The sequence below is a fragment of the Piliocolobus tephrosceles genome, chromosome 1, assembly GCF_002776525.5.
Source record: "Piliocolobus tephrosceles isolate RC106 chromosome 1, ASM277652v3, whole genome shotgun sequence".
In the NCBI taxonomy this organism is placed as follows: domain Eukaryota; kingdom Metazoa; phylum Chordata; class Mammalia; order Primates; family Cercopithecidae; genus Piliocolobus; species Piliocolobus tephrosceles.
This window is the reverse complement of record NC_045434.1, coordinates 22,653,518-22,675,943: the sequence shown is the minus strand read 5'-3', so window position 1 is coordinate 22,675,943 and position 22,426 is coordinate 22,653,518. Positions and strand designations below refer to the sequence as shown.

At 42.7% G+C, this 22,426-nt stretch overlaps 1 protein-coding gene across 1 annotated transcript in view; it reads left to right on the top strand.

The window, feature by feature from the left end:
• Positions 1–4,885: 4,885 nt before the first annotated feature.
• The window catches only part of ALDH9A1 (aldehyde dehydrogenase 9 family member A1), a 41,456-nt gene continuing 23,915 nt past the window's right edge, over positions 4,886–22,426 (top strand). The window contains exons 1-2 of the mRNA XM_023207058.1: positions 4,886–5,148; positions 8,467–8,612. Of these exons, the coding sequence (XP_023062826.1) occupies positions 4,968–5,148; positions 8,467–8,612 (327 nt within the window). The 5' untranslated portion in view covers positions 4,886–4,967. The remainder of the gene's footprint in view (positions 5,149–8,466; positions 8,613–22,426) is intronic.

Here is a 22,426-nt window from a genome sequence, read left to right as displayed (position 1 = left end):
ACAAATAGCCAGAAAACGGCACTTTCGATTTTTCCATCCTATAAGATCTAAATAATTCTTGTCGTAAAATGGGCAAACGGTCTGAGATGCCTGACGTCCAGGCATTCTTTTCCCATAAGTCCCTCCCTAGCCTCTGTTTCCAATGCAACTCCTCCCAAATCTTCCTTCTTTCCCTCCCACCTGTCCCCCCAGTCCCAACCCCAAGCGTCGCTGAGTCTTTCCCGTCTTCCTTTTCTACAGACCCATCTGACCTTTCCCCTCCTCGCCAGGCCGAACTAGGTCCCAATTTTTCCTCCGCTCCCCACCCTGTAATCCTTTTATCACCTCCCCTCCTCACACCCTGTCTGGCTTACGGTTTCGTTCCTCTACTAGCCCTCCCCTACCTACCCAGCAATTTCCTCTTAAAAAAGTAGCTAGAACTAAAGGCATAGTCAAGATTAATGTTCCTTTTTCTTTATCCCACCTCTCCCAAGTCAGTTAGCGTTTAGGCTCTTTTTCATCAACTATAAAAAACCCAGCCCAAGTCATGGCCCGTTTAGCAGCAACCCTGAGACGCTTTTCAGCCCTAGACCCTGAAAGGTCAGAAGGCCGACTTATTCTCAATATGCATTTTATTTTATTACCCAATCTGCTCCTGATATTAAATAAAACCCCAAAAATTAAATTCCAGCCCTCAAACCCCACAACAGGACGTAATGAACCTCGCTTTCAAGGGTACAATAATAGAGTAGAGGCAGCCAAGTAGCAACTTGTTTCTGAGTTGCAATTCCTTGCCTCCACTGTGAGACAAACCCCAGCCACATCTCCAGCACACAACTCCAAATGCCTGAACCGCAGCTGCCAGAGGTTCCTCCAGAACTTCCTCCCCCAGGAGCTTGCTACAAGTGCCGGAAATCTGGCCACTGTTCCAAGGAATGCCCGCAGCCCGGGATTCCTCCTAAGCCGTGTCCCATCTGTGCAGGACCCCACTGGAAATCGGACTGTCCAACTTGCCTGACAGCCACTCCCAGAGCTCCTGGAGCTCTGGCCCAAGGCTCTCTGATTGACTCCCTTCCAGACCTTCTCGGCTTAGTGGCTGAAAATTGACACTGCCCCATCTCCTCAGAAGCTTCCTGGACCATCACAGACGCTGTGGGTAACTCTTAACAGTGGAGGGTAAGTCCGTCCCCTTCTTAATCAATACGGAGGCTACTCACTCCACATGACCTTCTTTTCAAGGGCCTGTTTCCCTTGCCTTCATAATTGTTGTAAGTATTGATGGCCAGGCTTCTAAACCTCTTAAAACTTCCCCACTCTGGTGCCAACTTGGACAACGTTCTTTTATACATTCCTTTTTAGTTATCCCCACCTGCCCAGCTCCCTTATTAGGTCAAGACATTTTAACTAAATTATCTGCTTCCCTGACTATTCCCAGGCTACAGCCATACCTCATTGCCGCCTTTTCCCCCAGTTCAAAGCCTCCTTCACATCCTCCCCTTGTATCTCCCCACCTTAACCCACACGTATAGGATATCTCGACTCCCTCCTTAGCGACTGATCATGCGCCCCTTACCATCTCATTAAAACCTAATCACCCTTACCCGACTCCACGCCAATATCCCATCCCACAGCACGCTTTAAAAGGATTAAAGCCTGTTATCACTCGCCTGCTACAGCATGGCCTTTTAAAGCCTGCAAACTCCCCTTACAATTCCCCCATTTTACCTGTCATAAAACCAGACAAGGCTTACAGGTTAGTTCAAGATCTGCACCTTATCAACGAAATTGTTTTGCCTGTCCACCCTGTAGTGCCCAACCCATATCCTCTCCTCTCCTCAATACCTCCCTCCACAACCCATTGTTCTGTTCTGGAACTCATACATAACTTTCTTTACTATTCCTTTACACCCTTCAGCCCAGCCTCTCTTTGCTTTCACTTGGACTGACCCTGGGACCTTTCAGGCTCAGCAAATTACCTGGGCCGTACTGCTGCAAGGCTTCACGGACAGCCCCCATTACTTCAGTCAAGCCCAAATTTCTTCCTCATCTGTTACCTATCCCGGCATAATTCTCATAATTACACACTTACTCTACCTGCTGATCGTGTCTGGCTAATCTCCCAAACCCGAATCCCTTCTACAAAACAACAACTCCTTTCCTTCCTAGGCATGGTTAGTGCGGACAGAATTCTTACACAAGAGCCAGGACCGCGTCCTGTAGACTTTATGTCCAAACAACTTGATCTTACTGTTTTAGCCTAGCCCTCATGTCTGCGTGCAGTGCCTGCCACTGCTTTAATACTTTTAGAGGCCCTAAAAATCACAAACTATGCTCAGCTCACTCTCTACAATTCTCATAACTTCCAAACTCTATTTTCTTCCCCCTACCATTGCTCTAGGCAACGCTTACGCTGATAAGGTGGCTAGAAAAGCAGCCAGTGTTCCAACTTCTATCCCCAGCTTTCCTCCTTCACATCAGTCACTCTCACCTACTCCCCCGCTGAAACTTCCACCTATCAATCTCTTCCCACACAAGGCAAATGGTTCTTAGACCAAGGAAAAGATCTCCTTCCAGACTCACAGGCCCATTCTATTCTGTCGTCATTTCATAACCTCTTCCATCTAAGTTACAAGCCGCTAGCCTATCTCTTAGAACCTCTCATTTCCTTTCCCTCCTAGAAATCTATTCTCAAGAAAATCACTTCTCAGTGTTCCATCTGCTATTCTACTACCCCTCCCTTTCCTACACATCAAGCTGGGGGATTTGCCCCTGCCCAGGACTGGCAAATTGACTTTACTCAGATGCCCCAAGTCAGAAAACTACAATATCTCTTAGTCTGGGTAGACACTTTCACTGGATAGGTAGAGGCCTTTCCCACAGGGCCTGAGAAGGCCACTGCAGTCATTTCTTCCCTTCTGTCAGACATAATTCCTCAGTTTGGCCTTCACACCTCTCTATACAGTCTGATAACGGACCAGCCTTTAATAGTCAAATCACCCAAGCAGTTTCTCAGGCTCTTAGTATTCAGAGAAACTTTATATCCTTAACCATCCTCAATCTTCAGGAAAGACAGAATGGACTAATGGTCTTTTAAAAACACACCTCACCAAGCTCAGTCACCAACATAAAAAGGACTAGACAATACTTTTGCCACTTTCCCTTCTCAGAATTCAGGCCTGTCCTCAGAATGCTACAGGTTCCAGCCCATTTGAGTTCCTAGGTGGACACTCCTTTTTATTAGGTCCCATCTCATTCCAGACACCAGACCAACTTGGACTGCACCCCAAAAAACTTGTCATCCCTACTATCTTCTGTCTAGTCATACTCCTATTCACCGTTCTCAAGTACTCATAAATGCCCTGCTCGTGTTTACACTGCTAGTTTACACTTTCTCCAAGCCATCACAGCTGATATCTCCTGGTGCTATCCCAAACCGCCACTCTAAATTCCCTCTTAAAGTAAATAATCTTTGCTGGCAAGGCTATTCTGAGCCTCCTTAGGCACTCTCTAATTAAATGTCCTAGGTCCTCCCAATTCTTAGTCCTTTAATACCTGTTTTCTCTCCTTCTCTTATTCAGACCTTGTGTCTTCTGTTTAGTTTTTCAATTCATACAAAACCATATCCAGGCCATCACCAATCATTCTATACGACAAGTGCTTCTTCTAACAACCCCACAATATTGCCTCTTACCACAAGCTCTCCCTTCAGCTTAATCTCTCCCACTCTAGGTTCCCACGCCACCCCAATCCTGCTTGAAGCAGCCCTAAGAAACATCACCCTTTCTCTCTCCATACCACCCCCCGAAAATTTTTGCCACCCCAACACTTCACTATTTTGTTTTTCTTATTAATATAAGAAGGCAGGAATGTCAGGCCTCTGAGCCCAAGCCAAGCCATCACATCCCCTGTGACTTGCACATACACGCCCAGATAGCCTGAAGTAACTGAAGAATCACAAAAGAAGTGCAAATGCCCTGCCCCGCCTTAACTGATGACATTCCACCACAAAAGAAGTGAAAATGGCCGGTCCTTGCCTTAAATGATGCCATTACCTTGTGAAAGTCCTTTTCCTGGCTCATTCTGGCTCACAAAGCTCCCCCACTGAGCACCTTGAGACTCCCACTCCTGCCAGCCAGAGAAAACCCCCTTTGACTGTAATTTTCCTTTACCTACCCGAATCCTATAAAACGGCCCCACCCTTATCTCCCTTTGCTGACTCTCTTTTTGGACTCAGCCCGCCTGCACCCAGGTGATTAAAAAGCTTTATTGCTCACACAAAGCCTGTTTAATGGTCTCTTCACACAGACACACACGCATGACACTCCTGACCTCAGGTGACCCGTCCGCCTTGGCCTCCCTAAGTGCTGGGATTACAGGCGTGAGCCACCGCGCCTGGCCCAATTTGTATTATTTTAATTTTTTTGTAGACACGCAGTCTCTCTTATGTTGCCCTCAAACTCCTGGGCTCAAGCGACCCTCCAGCCTTGGTGAGAGCCACAGCATCCAGCCTCTCTAAGAATTTAAAAAGCAGTTTCAGATCACAATATCATCTATCTCGTTCACAGTCCCCTTGCTTTTTGCTGTAACCCTTTAAAAAGCATTATACAGATAAAGAAACGGTGGTTTAACAGTGAAGTAACCACCAAAAACTCTTGGCATGCCAATCCCCTGCTTTCTTCAGGCGATAGGATTAAGAATGGGATCCTAGGATGCTTATATGCAATGATGAACCCGAAAACGCTTGCAAACTGCTACACAAATATTGATCACGAAGAAGGAAGTCCTCTTCCCACCTGGAGACTCTGTGGAGTATGGCGAGGTGGGGGGGCGGAATCTGGTGTCTTGCTCCACCCTCCTGACGAGGCGAGGGCCTAACCTGGACCGCGGAGGAATCCAGTGACTGCCTCAAAAATCTCCTAGAACCTATCCCCGTGGCCCCGCCCCTCCGCGGCCTCTCAGTCTCTGCCCCAGAGCCGCGCCCGCCCCTCATGTTTCTCCGAGCAGGCCTGGTCGGGCTCTCTCCGCTTGTTCGCAGTCTTCAGCCCTCTCCTGTCGCCGCCATGAGCACTGGTACCTTCGTTGTGTCACAGCCGCTCAATTACCGCGGCGGGGCCCGCGTGGAGCCGGCTGATGCCTCTGGCACCGAGAAAGCTTTCGAGCCGGCAACCGGTAACTGCACCGAGCCGGGGAGGCTGGGGCGCCGTGGGGCCGGGTGCGCGGATTTCCCGGCCAGCCCCCGTTTCCTGTGTTCTGCAGGGTTAACTTGAGCACATACTGTGACAGTGGAGAGTCTAAGGTTGTGTGTGTAGGCAGCTAGCGATTCTGGGGCAACGCGAGTGCCTCTGGGCAGGGATGGGAAGGGAGGAAAAGGAAAAGCTGATAGTAGGATCGTGAGGAGTTTTACCGGGGCCAGAACAGAGTTCGTCAAGTCCTGGTGTGGGAAGTCATGCCTCTGTTAACTTCCTTTTTTTTTTTTTTTTTTTTTTTTTTCCAGACAGGGTTTCACTCTGTTGCCCAGGCTGAAGTGCAGGGGCACGATCCCAGCTCACTGCACCCTCGACCTTCCGGGCTCAAGTGCTTCTCCCGCCTCAGCCTCCCTGGTAGCTGGGATTATAGGCTCCCAACCACGTCCGGCTAATTTTTGTATTTTTAGTAGAGAAGGGGTTTCAGCTTGTTACTCAGGCTGGTCTCCAACTCCTGAGCGTAGGTGATCCTCCTGCCTCCGCCTCCCAAAGTGTTGGGATTACAGGCGTGAGCCACCGCGCCCAGCCAGCTGTTCCCCTTTTAAAACTAGGACTGATGTATTGTCTTCAAATGTGTGCATAGGAGAGGAATTCTAAAAGAACGGGGGGCGGGAGGGGGGGTTGTGGGGAAGATAATTATTTGTGCTGGGAATGAAGGAGCGCTCACAGATAGTTTCTAATGACTACGAATGAGGACTTTGTCACCACATTCTAATATTAAAATATTTCTGCACATTAATCAGAATCGGGAAAGGAAAAAACCCCACCTTTATTCAGTACTTTCTTCCCCAGCTTTATGGCAGTATAATTAACAAATAAAAATTGTATATACTTAAGTGTAAAACATGGTGTAATGTATGTATACCTTACAAAATGATTACCACAGTCAATCTAATTATCCATTGCTTCTGCACAGTTACAGCTTTTTTTGCATAGTGAAATATTTAAGATCTATTCTTTTAGCAAATTTCAAGTATACGATGCAGTATTGGTAACCATAGTCACCATGGTCTACATGAGCTCTCCACAATTTATTCATCTTGCTGAAATAAAACTTTTTTAATCCAGTGGATAATGTGTGCTAAGCACTGTGCTAGGCACTGGATTTACTCTGGGAACTCTGAAGGTCACAGAAATAAGGAAGAAGAGGCTTTTTATTTTGGTTTTGTGTTGTGCTTATTTTGCTGGGTTTTATGGAATATATGTGGGGAGAAAAATGTAAATATTTTGTGTAAAATGTAGCTTGAGCAATAAAACTGATTTGCAGGGGACTGGAGAATTTAGTATTTGACCATCCACACTAAACCACAGAGCAGTGACTTGGCCGAACCAGAAGGTGTTATGACATCTCTTCTTTATATAGGAGGAAACAGCTTCTCTACCCCGACCCAATCTTGATACAGAAGAAAAATTGCTCTTTGTTGTTTTAATTGCGTACAGTGTGTGTGACCCTCAGCCACTGCCTTTACCAGCTGGCTGGCTGTTCAAGTTGGTAACAGAAATTGCAGAGTTGTGAAATCTCCCTGGAAAGAGTCCCAGGAGTTCTTGTGAAGAGGATTTGCTGAGTTGACAAGCTTAAAGAATGCTTGTTGGTAGAGGCAGTACAGTCCTTGGGATATGGGTCTAGAAAAACTGATTGTTTCATAATTTGCACCAGAAAAGGGAGAGGGAATAAAGATGGAATAAGAAAAGGAAATACTGGATTTTTTGAGGAAAAAAATGTTCTTTAGGAATGCCTTATCCTAATATTACTGCTTATTCACTATATTTATTAAGTAGTACTATATCAGTAGTATGATATAATCTACATAGAATATAGACGAGGGATTTACAGTCAGAATTTATAACCCAGTAGACTGATTACTTTTGACTTTCATTTTACGAGACCTCTGAGGTTCTGAGATAATGTTTAGGAGTGTTGCAGAACTTAATAGGAAATTAATGTTAGTAAACTCAACTGTAAAATATTAGAGGGCAGGGGTTCTTAACCCTAAATCCATGATGAGTTTAGGGCAGGGGACATGACATTCCTGTAATTCTGTTATATGTTTAAGTACATTTTTCTGGAGAGAAGTCTGCAACTTCTATCAGACTCCTAAAACGTGTCAGTGACCGCAAAATATAGTTAAGAACTGCTAGGCCGGGCGTGGTGGCTTACACCTGTAATCCCAGCACTTTGGGAGGCAGAAGTAGGTGATTCATACCTGCCTGTAATCCCAGCTACTCGGAAGGCTGAGGCAGGAGAATTGCTGGAACCCAGGAGGGGAAAGTTGCAGTGAGCCAATATCGCGCCATTGCACTCCAGCCTGGGCGACAAGAGCGAGTCTCTGTCTTAAAAACGAAAAAACAAACAAACAAAAAACCCCCTGCTAGTATAGAGATGGTCACTAAATCAAACCATACTTAAAAACAAGAAGGGACGGTAGCTCACGCCTGTAATTCCGGCACTTTGGGAGGCCGAGGCGGGCGGATCATGAGGTCAGGAAATCGAGACCATCCTGGTCAACATGGTGAAACCCGGTCTGTACTAAAAAATACAAAATATTAGCCGGGCGTAGTGGCGTGCACTGGTAGTCCCAGCTATTCAGGAGGCTGAGGCAGGGGAATTGCTTGAATTCAGGAGGCGGAGATTGCAGTGAACCGAGACTGTGCCACTGCACTCCAGCCTGGGCGACAGAGTAAGACTTCATCTCAAACAAACAAAAAAACAAGAAGGGAATATTACTAAGAGAATATTGATAGATAATTTTTTTTTTTTTTTTGAGACGGAGTCTCGCTCTGTCGCCCAGGCTGGAGTGCAGTGGCCGGATGTCAGCTTACTGCAAGCTCCGCCTCCCGGGTTTACGCCATTCTCCTGCCTCAGCTTCCGGAGTAGCTAGGACTACAGGCGCCCGCCACCGTGCCCGGCTAGTTTTTTGTATTTTTTTGGTAGAGACGGGGTTTCACTGTGTTAGCCAGGATGGTCTCGATCTCCTGACCTCGTGATCCGCCCGTCTCGGCCTCCCAAAGTGCCGGGATTACAGGCTTGAGCCACCGTGCCCGGCCTATAGATAATATTTTATTTAAATACTCCGGAGGCTGAGGCAGGAGAATGGCGTAAACCCGGGAGGCGGAGCTTGCAATGAGCTGAGATCCGGCCACCGCACTCCAGCCCGGGCGACAGAGCAAGACTCCGTCTCAAAAAAAAAAAAAAAAAAAAAGTGACAACAATTTGAGATAAAACTGATGTTTCCCCTCTTTATAGGCCGAGTGATAGCGACTTTCACATGTTCAGGAGAAAAGGAAGTAAATTTGGCTGTTCAAAATGCAAAAGCTGCTTTTAAAATATGGAGCCAAAAATCTGGCATGGAGCGTTGCCGAATCCTTTTGGAGGCTGCCAGGATAATAAGGGTATGTTTCAATTTATTCCCTTCCAGAAAGCTCAGACATTGCTCTGAGGGTTCTTTGTGCTGTTTGCAGTTCGACTTTGATGCAACATTAGGCCATAACGTTTTTATAAAATGGAAAAACTTTTCCACATGCTCACCTTAGTATATAAAACAAGTTTTTGTTCGATGCTTCCCATCTGGATCTTGGCTCTTGGACATCTCCTTTGGCAGGTTTTCATGTTTGTAAAGCTTTGTGTTGAATTGTAATGTACTCTTTATAGCTCATCTTCCTTTTCTTTTTTCTTTTTATTTTTTGAGACGGAGTCTTGCTCTGTCGCCCAGGCTAGAGTGCAGTGGAGTGATCTCAGCTCACTGCAACCTTTGCCTCCCGGGCTCTAGCAGCTCTCCTGCCTCAGCCTCCCAAGTAGGTGGGACTACAGGTATGTGCCACCACGCCCGGCTAATTTTTGTATTTTTAGTAGAGATGGATTTCACCATGTTGGCCAGGCTGGTCTTGAACTCCTGACCTCAAGTAATCCAACCCATGTTAGCCTCACAAAGTTCTGGGATTACAGGCGTAAGCCACCGTACCCAGCCTTCCTTTTCTTTTTAAACCATGTTGTTTACTTGTTTCTTTTTTATTCTTTGTTTTGATGACTCTCAAGTCTACCTTTCTTTTTCAGATTTGTTTTCAGATAGGGTTTTAAGTATTGTTACTTTAATTGGGAAGATTTGTAGATGTTCCCTTTGAAAAAAGAAAGTTAAACTTTTTTAAAAAAAATCATAAATATGTACAATTTTTGTCAACTAAAAAATAATTGTAAAAACAAGTATTAAATACTCAACTCAAAATATAAAAAGCCTGCAATGCAAAGGGTTTCTGTGGTGTAGTAGTTACTACGCTGGCCTAACACATGGAAGGTCCTCTATTTGAAACCCAGCGGAAACAAAAGGTTTCTTTTGTCTCCCAGAATCTGACCAGGCCTCTTCTTCCTGGGAGTCCAGAGCTGCAAGGAACAAGTGATAATCCTGCCTCTTTTTTTTTTTTTTAATACTTTAAGTTCTAGGGTACATGTACACAACGTGCAGGTTTGATAAATAGGTATACAGGTGCCATGTTGCTTTGCTGCATCCATCAACTCATCGTTTACATTAGGTATTTCTCCTAATGCTATCCCTCCTCCAGCCCCCCACACCCCAACAGGCCTCAGCATGTGATGTTCCCCGCCCTGTGTCCAAGTGATCTCATTGTTCAGTTCCCACCTATGAATGAGAACAGGCAGTGTTTGGTTTTTTTGTCCTTGTGATAGTTTGCTCGGAATGATGGTTTCCAGCTTCATCCATGTCCCTGCAAAGGACATGAACTCATCCTTTTTTATGGCTGCATAGTATTCCATGGTGTATATGTGCCACATTTTCTTAATCGAGTCTATCATTGATGGACATTTAGGTTGGTTCCAAGTCTTTGCTATTGTGAATAGTGCCGCAATAAACATACGTGTGCATGTGGTTTTTTATTTAAGTTCTAAAGGACATGTGTGCAACATGTAGGTTTGTTACATATGTATACATGTGCCATGTTTGTGTGCTGCACCCATAAACTCGTCATTTTTATTAGGTGTTTTTCCTAATGCTCTCCCTCCCCCATCCCCAAACCCCACAACAGGCCCCAGTGTGTGATGTACCCCACTGTGTGTCCATGTGTTCTCACTCTTCAATTCCCACCTATGGGTGAAAACATGCATTGTTTGGTTTTCTGTCCTTGTGATCGTTTGCTCAGAATGATGGTTTCCAGCTTCATCAATGTCCCTACAAAGGACATGAACTCATCCATTTTTATGACTGCATGGTATTCCATGGTGTATATGTGCCACATTTTGTTAATCTAGTCTGTCACTGATGGACATTTGGGTTGGTTCCAAGTCTTTGCTATTGTGAACAGTGCCACAGTAAACATACGTGTGCATGTGTCTTTATGGTAGCATGATTTATAATCCTTTGGGTGTATACCCAGTAATGGGATCGCTGGGTCAAATGGTATTTCTAGTTCTAGATCTTTATAAAGAATCGCCACACTGTTTTCCACAATGGTTAAACTAGTTTACAGTCCCACCAACAGTGTAAAAGTGTTCCTGTTTCTTCACATCCTCTCCAGCACCTGTTGTTTCCTAACTTTTTAATGATTACCATTTTAACTGGTGTGAGATGGTATCTCATTGTGGTTTTGATTTGCATTTCTCTGATGACGAGTGATGATGAGTATTTTTTCATGTGTCTGTTGGCTACATAAATGTCTTCTTTTGAGAAGTGTCTGTTCATATCCTTTGCCCACTTTTCGATGGGGTTGTTTGATTTTTTTTTTGTAAATTTGCTTAAGTTCTTTGTAGATTCTGGATATTAACTCTTTGTCTGATGGGTAAATTGCAAAAATTTTCTCCCATTCTGTAGGTTGCCTGTTCACTCTGATGGTACTTTATTTTGCTGTGCAGAAGCTCTTTAGTTTAATTAGATCCCATTTCTCTGTTTTGGCTTTTGTTGCCATTGCTTTTGGTGTTTTCGTCGTGAAGTCCTTGCCCATGCCTATGTCCTGAATGGTATTGCGTAGGTTTTCTTCTAGGGTTTTTATGGTTATAGGTCTAACATTTAAGTCTTTAATCCCTCTTGAATTAATTTTTGTATAAGGTGTAAGGAAGGGATCCAGTTTCAGCTTTCTATATATGGCTAGCTAGTTTTCCCAGCACCATTTATTAAATAGGGAATCCTTTCCCCATTTCTTGTTTTTGTCAGGTTTGTCAAAGATCAGATGGTTGTAGATGTTTGGTATTATTTCTGAGGCCTCTGTTCTGTTCCATTGGTCTGTATCTCTGTTTTGGTACCAGTACCATGCTGTTTTGGTTAGTGTAGCTTTTTAGTATAGTTTGAAGTCAGGTAGTGTGATGCCTCCAGCTTTGTTCTTTTTGCTTAGGATTGTCTTGGCAATGCAGGCTCTTTTATGGTTCCATATGAACTTTAAAGTAGTTTTTTCCAGTTCTGTGAAGAAAGTCATAAAGAGCTTCTGCACAGCAAAATAAACTACCATCAGAGTGAACAGGCAACCTACAGAATGGGAGAAAATTTTTGCAATCTACCCATCTGACTTGATGGGGATGGCATTGAATCCATAAATTACCTTGGGCAGTATGGCCATTTTCATGATACTGATTCTTCCTATCCATGAACATGGAATGTTCTTTCATTTGTTTGTGTCCTCTTTTATTTCGTTGAGCAGTGATATGTAGTTCTCCTTGAAGGGGTCCTTCACATCCCTTGTAAGTTGTATTCCTAGGTATTTTATTCTCTTTGTAGCAATTGTGAATGGAAGTTCACTCATGATTTGGCTCTCTGTCTGTTATTGGTATATAGGAATGCTTGTGATTTTTGCGTATTGATTTTGTATACTGAGACTCTGCTGAAGTTGCTTATCAGCTTAAGGAGATTTTGGGCTGAGACAACGGGGTTTTCTAAATATGCAATCATGTCATCTGCAAACAGGGACAATTTGACTTCCTCTTAATTGAATACCCATTATTTTTTTCTCCTGCCTGATTGCCCTGGCCACAGCTTCCAACACTATGTTGAATAGGAGTGGTGAGAGAGGGCATCCCTGTCTTGTGCCAGTTTTCAAAGGGAATGCTTCCAGTTTTTGCCCATTCAGTATGATATTGGCTGTGGGTTTGTCATAAATAGCTCTTATTATTTTGAGATATGTTCCATCAATACCTAGTTTATTGAGAGTTTTTATCATGAAGCATTGTTGAATTTTGTCGAAGGCCTTTTCTGCATCTATTGAGATAATCATGTGGTTTTTGTCTTTGGTTCTGTTTATATGATGGATTACGTTTATTGATTTGTGTATGTTGAACCAGTCTTGCATCCCAGAGATGAAGCTGACTTGATCGTAGTGGATAAGCTTTCTGATGTGCTACTGGATTCAGTTTGCCAGTATTTTATTGAGGATTTTTGCATTGATGTTCATCAGGGATATTGGTCTAAAAATCTCTTTTTTTTTGTTATGTCTCTGCCAGGCTTTGGTATCAGGATGATGCTGGCCTCATAAAATGAGTTAGGGAGGATTCCCTCTTTTTCTAATGATTGGAATAGTTTCAGAAGGAATAGTACCAGCTCGTCTCTGTACCTCTGGTAGAATTTGGCTGTGAATCTATCTGGTCCTGGACTTTTTTGGTTGGTAGGCTATTAATTATTGCTTCAATTTTAGAGTCTATTATTGATCTATTCAGGGATTCAACTTCTTCCTGGTTTAATCTTGGGAGGGTGTATGTGTCCAGGAATGCATCCATTTCTTCTAGATTTTCTTTTTTTTTTTTTTTTTTTTTTTAACTTTTTTTTTTTTTTTTTTTTTTTTGAGACGGAGTCTGGATCTGTCGCCCAGGCTGGAGTGCAGTGGCCGGATCTCAGTTCACTGCAAGCTCCGCCTCCCGGGTTTACGCCATTCTCCTGCCTCAGCCTCCCGAGTAGCTGGGACTACAGGCGCCCGCCAGCTCGCCCGGCTAGTTTTTTTGTATTTTTTAGTAGAGACGGGGTTTCACCGTATTAGGCAGGATGGTCTCGATCTCCTGACCTTGTGATCCGCCCGTCTCGGCCTCCCAAAGTGCTGGGATTACAGGCTTGAGCCACCGCGCCCGGCTCTTCTAGATTTTCTAGTTTATTTGCGGAGAAGTGTGTATAGTATTCTCTGATGGTAGTTTGTATTTCTGTGAGATTGGTGGTAATATCCCCTTTATCATTTTTTTTTTTTTTTTTTTTTTTGCGTCTATTTGATTCTTCTTTCTTTTCTTCTTTGTTAGTTTGCTGGTAGTCTATCAGTTTTGTTGATCTTTTCAAAAAATCAGCTCCTGGATTCATTGATTTTTTTTGAAGGGTTTTTTTTGTGTCTCTATCTCCTTCAGTTCTGCTCTGATCTTAGTTCTTGCCTTCTGCTAGCTTTTGAATGTGTTTGTTCTTGCTTCTCTAGTTCTTTTCATTGTGATGTTAGGGTGTCGATTTTAGATCTTTCCTGCTTTCTCTTGTGGGCATTTAGTGCTATAAGTTTCCCTCTACACACTGCTTTAAATGTGTCCCAGAGTTTTTGGTATGTTGTGACTTTGTTTTCGTTGGTTTCAAAGAACATCTTTATTTCTGCCTTCATTTCGTTGTTTATCCAGTAGTCATTCAGGAGCAGGTTGTTCAGTTTCCATGTCGTTGTGTGGTTTTGAGTGAGTTTCTTAATCCTGAGTTCTCATTTGATTGTACTGTGGTCTGAGAGACAGTTTGTTACAATTTCTGTTCTTTTATATTTGCTGAGGAGTGCTTTACTTCCAACTATGTGGTCAATTTTGGAAAAAGTGCAATGTAGTGCTAAGAAGAAAGTATATTCTGTTGATTCGGGGTGGAGAGTTCTATAGATGTCTATTAGGTCCGCTTGGTGCAGAGCTGAGTTCAAGTCCTGAATATCCTTGTTAACATTCAGTCTCGTTGACCTAATGTTGACAGTGGGGTGTTAAAGTCTCCCATTATTATTGTGTGGGAGTCTAGGTCTCTTTGTAGGTCTCTAAGGACTTGCTTTATGAATCTGGGTGCTCCTGTATTGGGTACATATACATTTAGGATAGTTAGCTCTTCTTGTTGCATTGATCCCTTTACCATTATGTAATAGCCTTCTTTGTCTGTTTTGATCTTTGTTGGTTTAAAGTCTGTTTTATCAGAGACTAGGATTGCAACCCTTGATTTTTTTGTTGTTGTTGTTTTCCATTTGCTTGGTAGTTCTTCCTCCATCCCTTTTATTTTGAGGCTATGTGTGTCTGTGCACGTGAGTTGGGTCTCCTGAATATAGCACACTGATGGGTCTTGACTCTTTATCCAGTTTGCCAGTCTGTATCTTTTAATTGGGGCATTTAGCCCATTTACATTTAAGATTAATATTGTTATGTGTGAATGTGATCCTGTCATTATGATGTTAGCTGGTTATTTTGCTCGTTAGTTGATGCAGTTTCTTCCTAGCATTGATGGTCTTTACCATTTGGCATGTTTTTGCAGTGACTGGTACCGGTTGTTCCTTTCCATGTTTAGTGCTTACTTCAGGAGCTCTTCTAAGGTAGGCCTGGTGGTGACAAAATCTCTCAGCATTTGCTTGTCTGTAAACAATTTTATTTATCCTTCAGTTAAGAAGCTTAGTTTGACTGGATATGAAATTGTGGGTGAAAATTCTTTTTTTAAAGAATGTTGAATATTGGCCCCCACTCTCTTCTGGCTTGTAGAGTTTCTGCTGAGAGATCTGCTGTTAGTCTGATGGGTTTCCCTTTGTGGGTAACCCAACCTTTCTCTCTGGCTGCCCTTAACATTTTTTCCTTCATTTCAACCTTGGTGAATCTGACAATTACGTGTCTTGGGGCTGCTCTTCTCAAGGAGTATCTTTGTGGTGTTCTCTGTATTTCCTGAATTTGAATGTTGGCCTGCCGTTCTAGGTTGGGGAAGTTCTCCTGGATAATATCCTGAAGAGTGTTTTCTGACTTGATTCCATTCTCCCCGTAACTTTCAGGTACACCAATCAAACGCAGATTTGGTCTTTTCACGTAGTCCCGTGTTTCTTGGAGACTTTGTTCGTTTCTTTTTACTCTTTTTTATCTAAACTTCTCTTCTTGCTTCATTTCATTCATTTGCTCTTCAGTCACTGATACCCTTTCTTCCAATTGGTCGAATCTACTGAAGCTTGTGCATGCATCACATAGTTCTCATGCCATGGTTTTGAGCTCCATTAGGTCATTTAAGGTCTTCTCTACACTGTTGATTCTAGTGAGCCATTTGTCTAATCTTTTTTCAAGGTTTTTAGCTTCTTTGCAATGGGTTCGAACATCTTCCTTTAGCTCAGAGAAATTTATTACTAATCTTCTGAAGCCTACTTCTGTCACTTGTCAAAGTCATTCTCTGTCCAGCTTTGTTCTGTTGCTGGCGAGGAGCTGCAATCCTTTAGAGAAGAGGCACTCGGATTTTTAGAATTTTCGGCTTTTCTGTTCTTGTTTCTCCCCATCTTTGTGTTTTTACCTACCTTTGGTTTTTGATGATGGTGACCTACAGATCGGGTTTTGGTGTGGATGCCCTTTTTGTTGATGTTGATGCTATTCCTTTCTGTTTGTTTGTTTTCCTTCTAATAGTCGGGACCTTCAGCTGCAGGTCTGTTTGGAGTTTGCTGGAGGTCCACTCCAGACTCTGTTTGACTGGGTGTCACCAGTGGAGGCTGCAGAACAGCAAATATTGCAGAACAGCAAATATTGCAGAACAGCAAATATTGCTTCCTGATCCTTCCTCCGGAAGCTTTGTCCCAGAAGGGCACCCGCCTATACAAGGTGTCAGTCGGCCCTTACTGGGAGGTGTCTCCCAGTTTGGCTACTTGGGGGCCAGGGACCCACTTGAGGAGGCAATCTCTCCATTCTCAGATCTCAGACTCCATGGTGGGAGAACCATTACTCTCTTCGAAGCTGTCAGACAGGGACTTTTAAGTCTGCAGAAGTTTATGCTGCCTTTTGTTCAGGTATGCCCTGCCCCCAGAGGTGCAGTCTGCAGAGGCAGGCAGACCTTGAGCCGCGAGTTCCAGTTTCCAGGATGCTTTGTTTACCTAGTCAAGCCTCAGCAATGGCAGACGCCCCTCCCCCAGCTTCGCCACCACCTCACAGTTCCATCTTGGACTGGTGTGCTAGCAATGAGCAAGGCTCTGTGGGCGTGGGACCCGCCAAGCCAGGTGTCGGATATAATCTCCTGCTGTGCTGTTTGCTAAGACTGTTGGAAAAGCGCAGTATTAGGGCAGGAGTGTCCCGATTTTCCAGGTACCATCTGTCACAGCTTCCCTTGGTTAGGAAAGGGAATTCCCTGACCCCTTGTGCTTCCCAGATAAGGCGATGCCCTGCCCTGCTTTGGCTACCCTCCGTGGGCTGCACCCACTGTCCAACCAGTCCCAATGAGATGAACCTGATACCTCAGTTGGAAATGCAGAAATCACCCGTCTTCTGCATCAGTCCCGCTGGGAGCTGCAGTTCGGAGCTGTTCGTATTCGGCCATCTTGGTTCTAGACTCCGATAGTTAAACTTTTTATAGTCTTAAAGATCAGAAGTACCAGATGCTCATTATGGAAAGAAAATTCAGAAGAAAATGCATCAAAATAAGAATCATGGATATCTGACTGGTAGGTCTGTGGTGAGTTTTCATCTTAAGTATGTTAAGTCAGAAACTGTGAAGAGTCTGAGAGTTCCCCTACTTTCAAGAGTGTGTGGTATATGTGTATATATTACATACATATACATATAAAACACATATAATACATGTATACATAATTATATACATATAAGCTATGTTATACACATTAATATATATTATATTATATTAATATATAAAATATATATTATATTTATAATATATAATATATTATATATTATACATATATTATAATATATAATATATTAATATATATTAATATATAATTTATATAATATGTATAATCTATATTATATTTGTAAATTATACAATTATATATAATATATGTATATTATATACATATATATATTCTGGCAAGAGACATGAGGCTTTGTGGGTCACAGAAAAGGATAGTTTATTACAGCAAAATGCAGCAGCCATAGCAATACCTTAGCACTAGTTTCTTTTTTCTTTTTTCTTTCTCTCTTTTTTTTTTTTTTTGATGAAGTCTTACTCTGTCACCCAGGCTGGAGTGCAATGGCACAATCTTGGCTTACTGCAACCTCTGCCTCCTGGGTTCAAGCAGTTCTCCTGCCTCATACTCCTGAATAGCCGGGATTATAGGCACATGCCACCACACCCGGCTATTTTTTGTATTTTTAGTAGAGACAGGGTTTCCCCATGTTGGCCAGGCACATCTTGAACTCCTGACCTTAGGTGATTGTCCCACCTTGGCCTTCCAAAGTGCTGAGATTACAGGCATGAGCCACCGCGCCCAACCTAGTTTTGTTTTCAAAGCCAGTCACCATGGTGGGAGAGGGGATGGGATGAGAACCAGGTGAGATCCCTGTGCATGCAGGAAGTTGCACCAAAGGAGAAGAACTAAACTTCTGAGATTCATTTAAATAGAGGCTACTGGCACATCTACCCGTCCTCTTCTCTGGGGAGAGAGTGAGAGAGATTGAGATTACTTATTAAGCAAATCTCTAGGGTTGAGAGGGAGGGTATTGCTAAGTTTTTTATCCTGGAGTATAAGCAGATGTTTCCAGGAACAGGAAGTAAAGAGGTTTACAATTCGAAAATTCTCCAGATTTCTCTATCTTTAGGGAGATACTGTCTCTGCCTTTCAAAGCCTTTGCTGTTCAATCCACTTGTCAGTGTCCTTTGCTCGGAAAGCCCTGACCATGAAGAAATACCAAAATATTCATATAGAATTTTCTCCCAATGAAGTATTTTCCTGTTATTAAAAAATTATTTTTAATTCAATAAACCAAAGATAACTCAAAGCAGATAATTTATTATTTTCATTTGTCCATTTTTTTTTTTTTTCCTGTGAATGAGCAGTATTGTAGGACTGTTAAGAATTGGCTCCTTTATTGTTAAGAAATGACTTTTATTGATCCTGGGTAATATCTAATAATATTTTTTGCTCTGAAATCTGTTGTCTGATACTAATTTTCATTTCTTTTTACTTTACCCTCCCCTTTGCATTTCTTTTGATACCTGTGTGGTGTTTTATTAATCAAAAACATACCTTTCTTTAAAGCTCTTGTCTGATGATGCTCTGGACCTGCCTTCACCCCAATTTGTTCCATAACTGAATAGATCCCACTCTGTGACCACACCTACAATCATATTAGCCCTCAGTTTTCTTTTAAGTGATTTTTCTAGTTAATCAAGATCTACAGTTCTTTGCTCTTTTCTTTTTTGACAGGGTCTCGCTCTGTCACCCAGGCTCGAGTGCAGTGGCACAGTCATGGCTCACTGCAGCCTCAACTTCCTGGGCTCAGGGGATCCTCTTGCCTCAGCCTCCTGTAGGTGCGCACCACCATACCTGGCAAATTTTCGTTTCTATTTTTTGTAGACATAGGGTTACGCCATGTTTCCCAGGCTGGAATTTTAAAAAAATTATTGCTGTAAACAATTATTTTTAAAAATATTTTAAGAATAAGGTAAAATATTTTACATTTGTCCACATAGTTACCATTTCTGATACTAATCAGTCCTTTGTATAGGCCCAGATATCTGTCTGCTATCATTTTTTCTTCTACTAGAAGGAATTTCTTCAGCATTTCTTTTCTGTTTTGTTTTGTTTTTTGAGACAAGGTCTCGCTCTGTCTCATCAGCTGAAGCACAGTGGTGGAATCATAGCTCACTGTAGCCTTGACCGTCTGGGCTCAAACGATCCTCCCACCTCAGCGGCCTGAGGAGCTGGGACCACAGACAGATGTCACCACACTTGGCTAATTTTTATATTTTTTGTAGAGAGTGGGTTTATTCATGTTGCCCGGGATGGTCTTGATCTCCTGGGCACAAGTCATCCTCCTGCCTCAGCTTCCCAAAGTGCTGGGACTATAGGTGTGTGCCACTGTGCCCGGCCTAGAATTTCTTTCTTTCTTTCTCTCTCTCTCTCTCTCTCTCTTTTTTTTTTTTTTTTTGAGACGGAGTGTCTCTCTGTCACCCAGGCTGGAGTGCAGTGGCATCATCTCGGCTCGTTGCAACCTCCGCCTCCCGGGTTCAAGTGATTCTCCTGCCTCAGCCTCCTGAGTAGCTGGGATTACAGATGCGTGCCACCATGCCTGGCTAATTTTTGTATTTTTAGTAGAGACGCGGTTTCACCGTGTTGGCCAGGCTGGTCTCGAACTGTTGACCTCCAGTGATCCGCCCACCTTGGCTTCCCAAAGTGCTGGGATTACAGGTATGAGCCACTGCGCCCCGCCAGCCTAGCATTTCTTATATTGCAGGTCTGTTGGTACTCTTTCAGATTCTGTATGTCTAAAAGAGTCTTTTTTTTTTTTTTTTTGCATTAATTTTTGAATGAATTATAGGTAGTTTTTTCTTTCAGTGCTTTAAAGATGTTGCTCCACTGTCTTCTGATTTGTATTGTTTCAGAAGAGAAATTTACTGTCGTTTTTATTTTTGTATCTTTGTAATGTACTCCTCCTACCCCTGGCTGTTTTAAAATTCTTCTTCTTATCACTGGTTTTAAGCAATTTGATTATAATGTCTTTTGGTGCAATTTTCTTGTTATGTATTTTCCCTGAGGTTTATTAATCTTCTTGGATCTGTAAATTTGTTTCATTTGGAAAAAAAATTTGGCCATCATTTCTTTAGATTTTTTTTTTTTTTTCTGCCCCCTCTTCCATCTCTTCTCCTTCAGGGCCTCCAATTACAAATATATTGGGCTGCCTGAAGCTATCCCACGTCACTGATGCTCAGTTCCTTTTCCAGTTTTTGGGTGTGTTTATGGGTTTTTTCCTCCTCCTGAGCCTTCCCTCCCACCCCCTGTGTGTGCCTGTGTTGTTTTCAGGTAATTTCTATTGTTGTGACTCAAGTTCATTGGTCTTGTATAGTGTTTTATCTGCTGTTAATCTCATCCAGTGTATTTTTCATCTCTAGATTGATTTAAGTCTTTTATATATGTGTTCTATGGCTCTCCTTAACATGCTTATGTTTTTCTGTGCCTTCTTGAACATACGGAGTATAGCTGTCATAACTTAATGTTCTTGTCTACTAGTTCTGTTGTGTTATTTCTGAATGTGTTTTTATTGGTTAGTTTCGCTTCCTGGTTAAATGTTGCGGTTTTCTGCTTTTTGCACACCTGATAGTTTTTGATCACTAGACATATGATTTCTAGTGAATCACTAGTGCATATTATATTGCTGGGTGCTGGACAGTCTTGTACTTTAAAAAATATTCTTGAGCTTTGTTCTGGGGCACAGTGAAGTTACTTGGAATCAGTTTGATCCTTGGAAGGCTTGCTTTTAGATCAGCAAATTTTGCCCTGTTATTCAATACCCTTCTGACTGCTTAACCCTGTCATCTGGGTGTTAAGGAGGTTTTCTCACTGTGGCTGGTCAGAACATGAACTACACCTGGCCCTGTGTGAGTTCTGGGGCTTTTTTTTTTAACCTTTTCTTCTTGGGTAGTCCCTTTCCCAGTCTTGCGTAGTTTTCTCACACTGGTATTCAAAGGGGAATCTGCAGATTTCTGGGGTTCTCTATCTGTGCAGCTCTTTTCCCTTCCATACTCAGCCTTGAAGAACTGTAGCCACTCAATGTTCCCTAAACTCCCAACCTGTCTTCTCAACTCCTGTGCCTGCTGGGCGCCACTTGGCTTCCTCCTCCCTGCTCTTGGCCTGAAAACTTTCTCTAGGCAGAAGGCTGCAGCAATTGTAGGGCTCATCTCATTGGTTCCCTCCTCCAGGGACCACTGCCTTAAGTTGCCTAATGTCTGATGTCTGAAAATGGTTCATGTATTTTATCTGGTGTCTTTAGTTGTTTAAAGTGGGAGAGTGAATCTGGTCCCTGTTACTCCATTTTGGCTGGAAGCTCATTGATTCCTAGTGGAAATGAACATTTTTTCCCATATCTTCTCATTTTTACTTTGGATCCTTTGGTACTTTTACCAGATTGTACAGATCTTGTCTGTGAGACCCAGTCATTTTTCAGTTGGAGACCCCTTGTGAAGTAGCTATCATTTGGATTAAAAGGAGAAAGAGAATGTTACTTAAAATGATGACAAAGCTATCTAAATAGAGAAGAGAGTGTATATGTAGGTTATGTGCTTGCCTCCAGTCCTGGCCCAGGTTGGTTTGTCTTGTACAGCGCCACCAGAGTGTTCCTCCTACAGATGCACATTTGATCATGGTACATCCCTGGGTAAAACTGGACATGGTCCCCCTCATTAACATGGCCCTCAGGCCCTGTTTCTTCAGCCTGGTCTTTTCACACACTCTAAGACCCAGCTCTCCTGCACTACTGGTCCTTCTTCCTTTACCATGTGTATACTCTCACACCTCATGCTTTTGCAGTGCCGTGATGCTGAGTTTGCTGCTATTCCTTTGTTTTTCTTGCGTCTTGTGCTTACGTGTTTAGCATTTAGCGGGCTGTACTGTAATTTATCTCTCCCTTCCTCCAGTTTTTTCCTTCTGGGCAAGGTGATTTTTGTACATAATTGTATTATCAAAAGCATCTTGGGATGTATATAGCTATTTTACCTATTTGAGAAATGAGAAAATGCTCAGAAAGGTTAAATAGCTTGTGTTAGGTCATATAACTAGTAAGTATAAGAGCTAGTCTGTTGGGCTTCAAAGTTAGACATTAAGGCCTGCTGAGGGGTTCGAAGTGAAAGGGAGAAGTGAGGGACCTACCCTTGGCTTCTAATCTTTTATTCCAGTGGACACCTGGTCAAGTTCATACTGTAAAGCAGGGTGATATAGAAGAGGAACAGGTTTGGGAACAACACACGTATTTCCTAAGAAATACTTGTAGCAGTATGTTGTTATGGTGAACAATTTTATCTTATGGTTGTTCTTGCAATAGTAGCTGGCAGAAATTTTTGTCAGAGACATCTTTGATGATCCTTACATATTATATCAGAAGATCTCCTACTGCTCTTTAGTAGATAACTTTTTTTTTTTTTTTAAGGATGGAGAATAATAGAATAACACAGAAAAAATTTCCCAAGGCCATCTAGTAAACTGAATTTTCTCTGAGAGTTGAAACCCCAAAACGTCACCAAAACTGCTTGCCTATCCATTATTTTAAAAGAGAAAAAAATCTCAAGAGTAAGTTTCTATTCTCTTGGTAAATGTTCCAGGACTTAGCAGCGATA